The sequence below is a fragment of the Eubalaena glacialis genome, chromosome 1, assembly GCF_028564815.1.
Source record: "Eubalaena glacialis isolate mEubGla1 chromosome 1, mEubGla1.1.hap2.+ XY, whole genome shotgun sequence".
Taxonomy (NCBI): domain Eukaryota; kingdom Metazoa; phylum Chordata; class Mammalia; order Artiodactyla; family Balaenidae; genus Eubalaena; species Eubalaena glacialis.
The window spans coordinates 201,572,517-201,584,636 of NC_083716.1; the positions used below are offsets into that span (position 1 = coordinate 201,572,517).

A 12,120-nucleotide genomic window follows, 5' to 3' on the forward strand; every position below is an offset into this window, starting at 1 on the left:
GTAGATACTTATATTTTCTGGGATGTGCTATTCATCATGCACTCACCTATGAATAACAGATGCAAATCAGCTAAACAGAGCTAGGACACTTTTATTAAAACAAATAGCAACCTATTTCTAAGTCATTTGTTAGGAGAATATGACACTTTCTTTACCTAATTGATCTAGGACACATCAAGGAATTTTGAAATAAAAAGATACTTTAGACTACAAGTTGTTCTTAATGTAATTCAACCTTCTGAAACAGCACATTTTTTCATATCAGTTATCTAAATCTAAACATCCTTTTCATCGGTTTAAAAATACTAGTAAATGTTAATAGCCACCTCTTTCCAAAATGCGGTTATTGATCAACAGCAAAGTGAAGTTTCAAAAAGAAAATACTGCAGGTTCTGACATTCAATTAAGGTAGAGATAGAACCACAGTATTCATATCAGCAAAGGTATTTATAATTGTTGACTGCCCCCGGCCCCAAAGAAGAAGAAAAAGTTCCTAGGATTTGGCTGCTTTAAATTATGTATGTGAATTTCTTCCCAGGAGAAAACACAGAATAGTATAATGTCAGAGTGAAATGTATGCTCAGGTCACAAGCAAGTCCAGTTCATTTGACTCACCTATGTGATAAAGTCCAATCCAGTCACTGGGGTCCACCTCCTCTTTAATGTCCCAGTAGATAATGAGGTTCTGGGCTTGCCCCAGCGTGTACTCATACATGCTGGCAGTCAGGCTGGAGCGGCTCTCAGAAGTCACCAGATCGGTGTCGCTGTTGGCCCGCTGTAGAGTCATATTCTCGGGCATGGAGCTCTGGGCGGCCAGGCTCTGGAGGTTCTCTGGACTCAGTGTGTACCGCATCTGGGGATTTCGACGCCTCACAAACAGCAGGTGCTCCCGGGCTGAGCTAGCCATCCCGTCTGCCTCTCTGAGGTTGGCTTTCTACAAAGCTGTGAGAGACAAACAAGCACAAAGCATTAGTGCTACAATGCAAGGAATTAAGTTTAAGCTTCCCAGATAAAAAGACTTTATGAGTGTTTGTTAAAGCCTAACCATGCAATAATCTTCTGCTGTCAAAATAAAACCTATTATTCTACTGTCAACTGATGATTGTCAGAAACAACTTCTATAGACTGAGGTCACAAGACGGCAAAGGCCATCAAACACCTGTGGCCCTCAATTTCACTGGGCACAGCTTCCTCTGAGCAATTAAGAAGGGGACTTCCCTACCATCCCTTTTACGGCTATTCTTTCTCCTTCAAAAATGGCATCCTCCTCTCCACCACACTCACATATTCATTTGCTGATGCAATTAAATTTTAAAATAGCAAGACAGAAAATTTTGAGACATGTTCAACAGAGTTGAAATATACTACTGAGGACAAGTTCTATTTCCTTCCCATAGGAATGAAACTCACTAAACCCTTTTTCAGGAGCTTGCTCAAATGTTACCTCCTCACTTAAATAGAGTTGGCCATCCTATTTAAAACTGCAACAGCCAAGCATTTCTCATCCCTCCTTCCTGGCTTTACTTTTCTCAAAAGCAATTACTCTGATCTGATGTACCACCACATAGTACCATGCTCTTATTTATTTGGTTACTGTGTACATTCCCCCACAAGAATGTAAGCTTGGGGAAAGAACACTCTTCAATAAAAGGTGATTGGAAAAATTGGGCAACCATGTACAAAAGAATGAAACTGGACCACTGTCTTACACCATACACAAAAATCAACTGAAAATGGCTTAAAAACTTGAAATAAAGCTCTGAGAAGAAAACACAAACCAAAAATTCTTTGACATAAATCGTAGCAATATTTTTTTGGTTCTGTCTCCTAAGGCAAAGGAAACAAAAGCAAAAATAAACAAATGGGATCTAACTAAACTTAAAAGCTTTTGCACAGCAAAGGAAATCACTGACGAAACAAAAAGGCAACCTACTGAATGGAAGAAAATATTTGTAAATGATATGACTGATAAGGGGTTAATATCCAAAATATATAAACAGCTCACACAACTCAGTATCAAGAAAAACCAAACAACCCAATTAAAATACGGGCAGAAGACCTAAACAGACATTTTTCCAAATAAAACATACAGATGACCAACAGGCACATGAAAAAATGCTCAACATCACTAATCATCGGGGAAATGCAAATCAAAACCACAATGAGATACTGCCTCACACCTGTCAGAATGGCTTTTATCAAAAAGAAAACAGGTATCAAATGTTGGCAAGGATGTGGAGAAAAGGAAACCCTCCTGCACTGTTGGTGGGAATGTAAATCCATACAGCCACTATGGAAAACAGTATGGAGGTCCCTTAAAAAACTAAAAATAGAACCAACCACCATATGATACAGCAATTCCGCTTCTGGGTATATATCCAAAAGAAATGAAAACAGGATATCAAAGAGGTATCTACACTCCCATGTTCATTGCCGCATTATTCACAATAGCCAAAATATGTAAACAACCTAAGTGTCCATCAATGAATAAATGGATAAAGAAGATGCAATATATATACATACGATGGAGTATTTTCCAGCCATGAGAATGAAGGAAATCCTTCTCTTTGCAACAACACAGATGAACACTGAAGCATCATGCTAAGTGAAATAAGTCAGAGAAAGACACATACTGTATTATCTCACTTATATGTGGAATCTAAGAAAAAAGTCAAACTCTTAGAAACAGAGAGGAGAAGAGTGGTTGCCAGGGGCTGTGGGATGGGGGGTAATGGGGAGGTTGGTGAAAGGCTACAGACTCTAAATTTTCAGATGAATAAGGCCTGAGGAACTAATGTAAAACATAAATGACTACAGTTGATAACACCATATTATATAATTGAAATTTGCTAAGAGAGTAGAATTTAAATGTTCTCATCAAAAAAATAAGTGAGGTGATAGATGTGTTCATTAACTAGATGGTGGGAATCCTTGCACAACGTATATGTACATCAAATCACCACAATATAAACTTTAAATATCTTACAATAGTATCAATTATACCTCAATAAAGCTGAAACTAAAAAAAAAAAAGAATGTAAGCTTCACAAATGCATCTGTTTTGTTCACTATTTTATCCCCAGTGTTTCCAACAGTGGCTGGTACACAGTAGGTGTTGATAAATGTTGAATAAAAAGATCACTGAACAGTGAGCATCCTTCTGCTAGATACTCCTTAAGCTCCTAGGAGATACTCCTTACTAACTCCTAGATACTCATGACTCACACCTTGAGTCCCTTTGCTGGCCCTGCCCTTTGCCAAACCTATTTCTACCATCTAGACCCATAGTAAGCTATTTCCTTTGGCTCCCACTTGGCCTCCATCTAAAGGAACAAAGCTTTTCCTGTTCGAACTTAGATCCAGTCCCCTGTTGGTTCACTATGAGTCTAGTCCTAAGATATCCATTTTCTTCTCTATTGCCAGACTCTGACAGAGATTCTTTCTAAGACCTCTGTACTTTACTCTAGCACATTTGAGGTTCCATCTGCCAGTGCCTTTCCTGTCTGTCCATGGATTCACACCCCCTCACCCAGACCCCACAGGCTCTACACAGAATGAAACTGGCTCTCCTCTCAGGACCCCTTTCAGGACTACATCATTCACTAATAGGTTTATGGATTTAACATTTACTCTGCATCCCTAGTATGTGCTGGCCTCTTTAATATACTACATCTTTTCAAAAGGCCACTCCTGCAAGGTGTCCTAGAATGTCAGCATGAACTTTCATGAAAAAAAAAAAAAACCTAATCTTGGGCTGAATATTTACGTTATAACTAATAATCTTGGATACCAAGTTGGAGGGAAGACTAGAGGAGGGTTCCCTAATTTCTCCCATCCCCTCATCCATTTCACAAACACTTGGGTGAAGGGGACATTCTACCACTGCTAAGGTCATAGTACTTGCAAATGTATCTATTCAATTAATTTCTGTCATAAAGTTGATCTCATATTTTTAGCACTATCCCTTGAATTAAAAAATCACAGGGATGGTGGGCAAGATGTCCTGTGTAAAAAGGACAGAAATAAAATGAACAGAGAAACTAATACTCCTCTTCATAAATTTAGCACTTGCTTCCTTATGTGGTATATGGTAACTCTGACATCATATAACCCGTAACTGTTAAACAACCTCAAATCCATGAAGCCTAAAATTCAGGTCAACCTCTAATCTCAGGGTTTCATGAAATTTTCATTTTAGTGGATTTCGACAGGCCGTTCTTTGTCTATAAACCCAGAGTGAGCCCAGCACCACATCAGCTTCAGCAAGCACTGTAAGTAATTAACTCCTAACATGTTGTAGTCAAATAGAAAATGCAGGGTGGACATAACTAAGCTACTTCCCTGAAAGAAAGAAATAGGCCAGAATCTTTACAGCTTTAAACCACAACAAAAGAACAACTGAAAATTACTCTGCTCTAGGAAAAAAGGGAAACAACAGGGATGTACACCAAAACTGTTTTATTTTTTAATGACCTCTATTTAATCAGAGAGACAGGTAAACACAGTGGATAAGAGAATAAGCTCCAAAGTCTGATTTCTGGGTTTCAGTCATATTTCTACTATTAAGTTGCTCTGTGATCTTGGACAATTTATTTTAACTCTGTGTGCCTTCATCTTCCCATCTGTAAAGTAGGCACATAATGACACCTGGTTCATAGAATTTTGGAGAGAACTAAATGAATCAGTATAGGTACAGCATTTAGAACAGTGCCTGGCATATAATAAGTGCTCAGTCATGTTTAGCTATTAATATTATGTGACTACATTCTACTTTAATTATATAAAGTAGAACTGGTTTTAATCCCCTTGATCCCCCCACTTATTGGGAGAGTAGGCTATCAGTATCCACAATTATTCAAAGCACAATCCCAAAAACAGAAAGAAAAAAAAAAAAGAAAGAGCCTGGTAGGCACTGAGGAAGAGCTATCCTGAAGCCCAAGCTTTAATGCCATAACAGTGGCCTGACAAGGGCCATTCTCTGGTCCTCTAGCCAGAGATAAGGGTTGGAATTTGACTTTCTCACCATTATTGGGTTCATTCATTCATTCAACAAAATTTTATCGAGCACCTCCCTTGTGAAAGGGAGACACGCAACAGACAGGTCAAAAAATAAGACAGAAATGTGCGAATTTGCTAGTTTAACTGAACCCTGCAAAAAAACCATATGGAGCATCTATTAGTACACGTCTGGCATAAAGCTACAAAGTATACTAAACAGAAAAGAGAGTAAGGTTTTCTTTCAAATTCTTTATTTTCTTTCCCTAAGGCATGTAATTTACTCCATAGGAACTTTGACTCTGAGGGGAAAAGACAAATACACATATGAAAGAATTCAATCCTGTACTAATGACACTTCATGTATATGTACAATTTGTCCCCACAAGTATGTGATGGAGATAATAAATGCTCATGAGGCATCAGGAAGTGATGGTAATATAATATTTATAAAGTGTTTTACATTTTTCAAAGCATTTTCACTTCTATCATCTCAAGTGAGACCCAGAATATTATGAATTAAATTTGAGAGATGCCATCATCTCTGTTTTCAGATGAGAAAACTGAGGATCTGTGAGGCAAAAGGTTAGCTGAAGGAGATAAAAACACTTTGGAAGTGGTTATATATTTGAGGTAAGTCTTAAAGGATTAGAGGAAAAGAAGAAATATATGAAGAAATGAATGCATTCTAATTGGAAGGATGGATATGGAGAAGCAACCAAGGATGAGAACATGAGAGGGAAGAAACAAAATAGAAAACAGAGGCTCTGCAGAACCCTGGGAAAATGATGGGAATCCTCCAAAGGAACCAAGCAGAAGCCCAGGGAGAGAGGCGGGTCTTAATACTGCCACTGAAGACATATGGTGAGCCCAGACCCGACTCAAAACATACTGATGCCCCATGAGGTTAAACCCACCCAAGGTCGCAGAACTGGTAAGTGACAAGGGTAAAAATCAAGGTAAAATAGGAGACAGAGAAACACACAGACACACGAGAGAGAGAGAGAGAGAGAGAGAGAGAGAGAGACAGGAAGGGGGAAGAGGGAAGGGAAGGGGGGAGAAGGTGGGAAGGAGAGAAAGGGAGGGAGAGGGAGAGAAACATGTCTTGAAAATCAAGGAGAGATTCTAAGGGAGAGCCTCAAATGTTGCAACTAACGACTGAAAAGTTACCATAGCATCTGAAAACTAGGAGGACATCCTTGGCCTTAGGAAAACCTTTTACACAGAGTGGTAAAAGTGGTAAAAGCCAGACTGTTAAGGTTTGAGGAAGGAGGCTGGAAAGGTAAATGGAGGTAAAGAGTACAGACTCTTCTTCAAAAGGCTGGACTGTAAAGGGAAGGAGAGCACGTGGTAGAGGGTGATGTGTACTGAGACAGGGTTGGGTGTGTTTGCTTGTTGTTTTTCAGCCTGAGAGAGACTTTTGCATGTTTATAATACTAGCACAGTCACTAAAAGCTCAGGAAATATCTGTTGAATGAATGAATAAATGGAAATTGAGAGAAAGAGACAGGGAAGAGGAGAGGCTGAAGATGTAGGAAAGAGAGGAGATACATGATGGAGCAAGATGACTGAGGAGGAACAAAAGCTGGAATACACAGGACAGGAAGAGGATTAGTCTAAACCAGCACTGCCCAATAGGAATATGATGCAACCCACTTATGTAATTTTAAACTTTCTAGGAGCCACATTAAAAAACATTTTAAAATGTGAAAATTTTAATCATAACATATTTCATTTAACTCAATATATCCAAACTATTATTTCAACGTTAATATAATTATTAATGAGATATTTTGCATTCTTTTTTTTTTTTTTTGTACTAAGGTGTTTAAAGCCAACACATATTTTATACTTAAAGCACATTTCAGTTCAAACTAACCACATCTCAAGAGCTTGAGAGCTTCATGTGGCAGGTGGCTCCTGGTCTGGACAGTACAGATCTAAACCACAGGAGTGCTCCCAGCTTCCAAGACAATCTGCTTCCTTTTCAGCTTTATCCCACCAGAAAAGCCTTCAATGTAGCTAAGAGGAAAACATCATTCACTAGCTGACAATAATGTGTGAATAACCAAGAATTCCTTAATCCTTCCCAAGGGTTCTTTCCATGCATTTTAGCATGAAGATGCTTTTTTTCCGTTATAGTTTGTTACAAGATATTGAATATAGTTCCCTGTGCTATACAGTAAATCACTGTTGTTTATTTTATATATTGTAGTATTCATCTGTTAATCCCATACTCCCAATTTATCCCTCCACCTCCTTCCCCTTGGGTAACCATAAATTTGTTTTCTGTCTGTAAGTCTGTTTCTGTTTTGTAAGTAAGTCCATTTGTACTATTTTTTAGATTCCACATATAAGTGATATCATATAATATTTGTCTTTTTCATGAAGATGCTTTTTGAGCCAAATCTCTACTTGTTATATGAAGACACCCAGTCTGGGGTAGAGAATTTTCTGGGGATAGATTTGAGGATGGGGAGGGTAACAAGTCCCAGAAAGTCTTTTGGTATCTTTTAGCTTCTTTTCTTCAACCTTGAAACTCTACAGTCTTCAAAAGCAGGAACAGTGCTCCAGTGGAGCTTAAGTATAACAGGGGAAGAGATGAAGTGGGGAAGTGATCAGGTTATCTGTATATTTCTTTAGCAAACACTCACATGGCACTTACTCTTTCTAAGTGATTTACAAATATATACAGGTTACTTGTAAGTCTTCTGTGTTTACCAAAAAACTGCATATACTTAAACTTCACCCTTTCTCACTATATTCAGCTATTAAATGGAGGTAACTTTAATGTACCACGCAAGACCATTTGCAAGGATTAGGAAAATCATAAGTGAAAGTTATTTTGTTATTTTTTAAAGTAACTACTGTTATTTTAATAAACAAATAATATAGTTCTGAATTAATTGATGCAATTAATGCCTGGGGTAGCTCTCCAGGCCTAAGAGTCTGGGGAGAGGAACTAAGACTTAGACGACAGTTAACAGAAATCAACTGCTAAAGACCATCTTAACACATGAAAACTCACTGTGAACTCTGCCTAGTGTTGGATGACCCCATACTTAGGAAAGAAAGGGAAAACAGTTCATGTTCCCCTACCTTCCTATTCAACATGGCTCCTGGCTCCCAGAGCCCAGAAATCAGCTACATTAGGATACACAGGCCTTCGAGTTACAGCTTAGGAACTCATCCACAGCTCTTAAAGAATTGTTTCCACATAAAAAAAAATTAATTCCAACTTCCAAACCACCCACTTTAAAGGAACTTTTAGAGCCTACCACTCACAAGCCGGTCACTGCATGTAGTGAGATGTGAGACTAGAGAGAGAAGAGCAGATTATGGAAGAAACTTGGGCACAGAATGTGAAGTAATTCACTTGGAACCTCACCAATGAGCAGGGAGCCATTCCAGGCTCTTGAGCAGAAGAGTCAAAATATGAAATTTAATAAGCATGGGAAACTTAATCTGAAAGCTCATGTGGGGCTGATTGTAAGAGGAGAAAACAGAGGTGGGGGAACCAGTTAGAAGCTAACTGATTAGTTAAGACATCCAGCACTGAGTGCTGAAGAGCGGATTCAGTAACACAGGAAGGAAGTATATCAATCAGGAATATTTCAAAGAAAGAACCCGAAGACTTGGTGGCATATTGAATACAGGGGATAAAAGTGAGGAAGAAATTAAGACTCAATTCTGGATTTTCAATCTAAGTGACAACAGAATCCCAGAAACATTAATAAGGCTGAGAAAATCAATACTACTTTGGGTGAGTTTAAAATAAATGCAATGTATCCAAGTAACTGTATCCCAAAGGCTCTTGTGAAGGTGGGCCCCAATTGCTGGTTATTATGAGGCCAGGGATAAAACAAATACTCAAATGCAAGTTTCTGCTTACTAATGGGCTTAGAATTTATTAGTTAAAATTGACTATGCCAATGTATCTCTAAAAGGCTCAACTCAGTGTTGAAAAACCTCACTCAGATGTTTTACTTTACATAACTTAGATCAATGGAAAAGAAGTAAAATCAGAATGCTGAGATTACAATGAGAGACTATTATGCTGAGATTACAATGAGAGACTATTTCCAAACCTGCTTTGGAAAACTTCATTTTTCCCTTACAATATAAGTAATGTATTTTTTAAGAGTTCATGTTTCTGTAATAAATAAGATCAAACCCCATGCAAAAATGAATTTGCAAAGTTGCATAAAAACTTTAGCAATCAAGCCACTCTATCTTCAGCTAAAATTTGAGTTTATAACTACCTTATTCAATGCAATGTTCTCACATGCGAAAATGACGGCTACTCCAACAACAGGGAACGACTGCTTCACATTTTCTACTGATATCTAAGAATTCTTCCCTGGTGTCCTGGTTTCATATCTATGCCTTCTGCAGTAAGAAAGGCAAATTTTCTTCAGAATAGTATCTATGTTCTTCTGAAAAACTTTAGTAGACAAAGCTGATGGTAAGGGAAACTGATTAATACTCATCAAATTTATTAAAAAGAAAGCTAGTCCTTTAAAGCTCCTTAGACAATCCACCCACGGTGAGCCTCTGCTGAGGCTATATGTCCCATTCCCAAAGGACACAATTTAACACAATGTAGCACTCCTTTAAAAAAAAAAAAAACCCTCCCACTTCTAATTATGATTAGGTCGGTACTAACCTGCTCTCTCAGGTAACAGACATCTGCTTAAATGACAACCAAAAACAAAATCACTTTTCCTCCAGAGGTCAAGAGAGATATAATTACTAAGCAAATTGCAAAATGCTTTAGTATACAATTTCATTTCCAAAAGCAGCAGATTTTGTTTAGAAGATACAGACAGAAGCAGATGACAAATACATTAAACAAGTGTTTTTATTTAAAATATTTTTGCTAAAGAATCTGGAGGTGAAACCTCACCTGAAGGGCAAGTACTGAAAACATTCATTATGAAAAGATTTTTACAGACTGGAAATGCACCCTCATATTTTAATTTCCTAGACTGGACATTGAAAAATAAAACCAATAATAATAACTAACATCCTTGTTTAACCCTTCAAATTCCCAAAAATACACCACATGCATACACACACATGCTCACACCTGTTCAACTACACTGTACTTCAAACTCCATTTGTGTTTTACTATATAAATGAGGAAAACAAAGGCGGGATTATATTTACGTCTAGAGACACTAAAGAAAACATAATATGTCTGCAATAAGCAGAGATGTGAGATCTCTGGGAAGAGAAAGCAGCGAGCCATCAGACCCTGCAAGCCAGCTGTCACCTGAGATGAATACAGTTATCACCAAATTCTCAACTAAGACCCCTTCCCAGTGGCTTTTCACTGTGCCTTCTTGCTAAGAGAAAGCATACTCATTACTCACTGTTTATCATACATAATCGTAACCCAATGCTTAGCTTACTCGGCAAGAGTGTGCTAGTAAAATGATTAAGATCAGAAAAATCCCTCCTATTCGACCTACCAATAAATGATTTCAGGGCATTCAACAGAGAGCCTGCAGTGACTGAAGCTGCCCCTCACTTCCTCTTTCCAGGTGGAAAAGTATCAGAAAATGCAATTTTCCCTCCAGCCTGCTGCCCTTTAGGAAAAGGCTCTTCTCCCCACAATTTTCTCAAATGATATGTTATGATCCACAACATAATAATAGCCCACCTGTAAATTTGGAAAAGGGATGGACACAAATAGAAAGAATTTTAAGTTCCAAAAGTAGTTAATTTTAAAGAGAGTCCAACAAAGCTTTCAAGCTGTTGATTAGCTTGAATCATATTTGACTGAATATGCAGCCAGACAAATATGAGAAAATAATTAAGATTTGGTTTAACTCTTCTGAATTCTTCAAACATGATAAGCCCTTTAATTCAATTACTTAATTAAACTTTTCTTTTGCAGATGTGAATAGATAATTCACAAAAGGAAAAATTTAAATCACTAATAATATGTTAAAAATTCAAACAAAAATTAGATATAATTTTTTATGCACTAAAATATCAACTTTGAAAAATAACAGTACTCAGAAGTGAAGGTGCAGTGAGACAGAAACTCATGCTGCTGACAGGATGGTTTTGCAAAGCTCGCTGGGCATGCCCTTGGAGAAGAAAAGGCATCTAGACCAAAACTGAAGGCAGTGGGGGACAAGTGAGTCCTCAAAACAAGTGAGTTGTTACTAGAAGAAGAGGAAATGAATGCTGGACAAAAATAAAGGGAAAAGAAAAAATGGCAGACCCTTATATATGTAATTAGAGAAGAATTTAGGATAGAGAGTGCGGGAAGAATCAAGACAACATCTTTATCTCAACAGTCAAGGAGAGATTGTAATGGGCCCTCACTGGAATGATATTCATTGGCATAGATACCAATTTTTTAAAAAATTGATCTACACTTTTAAAATGCTATTAAATTAAGAACAGCAAAACCATTTCAAGAATCATTTTTAAACATTATGCCAGATATGGAAATCAAAACTTCGTATATTTTCAATACCTGTTTAAAATTCCAACATATTTTTCAGTAAATACACATGAAGTTCCATGATCTGTCCAAGGATTGATAAAAAGAAACGAAAAACTCTTTTATATCGAGCACTCTTGGTGGTTTCCTTGCCTAGCAACAAATAGTGATGGTTTGTGCGGGAGAAGTAGAATCGATTCATTTTAGAGTCATCTCTTTTGAAAGATATTCAACTTTTACTCCCTGTACAGCCTTAGGGGAAAAGATGTCTTTTTTCTCTTGTGTGGAACACATCTCAAGACATTAATTTCCGCTAAAGCTGCAGATAATTACCAATTGTTGGTAAATGGAATTCGGATATTTAAGAACTCTGCATTACTTTGAGGTGGCTGGAGCACATTTGTGTGGAAGAGTCTTTCTTGCAAAGCAAACCGCATAAGCTTCTAGCTGTGGATTGTCAAAAGCTGCTAGAAGAGATGACTAACTGTATTTATATACAATTGCTTATTCCATAAAACACCAGAGGTTGTAACTACAAACACTACTAATAGTGGCATGTACTCTACACCCCACAGAACACTCCCCTCTTTTCCATTCCCATTGCCACAACGGCGCTAAGTCAAATCCACGTCATATCGTATCTAGGCCATCACTTCTTTATTATT

At 37.6% G+C, this 12,120-nt stretch overlaps 1 protein-coding gene across 3 annotated transcripts in view; it reads right to left on the reverse strand.

Moving 5' to 3' along the window:
- The window catches only part of HECW2 (HECT, C2 and WW domain containing E3 ubiquitin protein ligase 2), a 407,233-nt gene that overhangs the window by 239,489 nt on the left and 155,624 nt on the right, over positions 1–12,120 (reverse strand). For all 3 annotated transcript variants that reach the window (XM_061203609.1, XM_061203599.1, XM_061203618.1), the window contains exon 2: positions 616–942. In XM_061203609.1, the coding sequence (XP_061059592.1) occupies positions 616–907 (292 nt within the window). In that variant the 5' untranslated portion in view covers positions 908–942. The remainder of the gene's footprint in view (positions 1–615; positions 943–12,120) is intronic.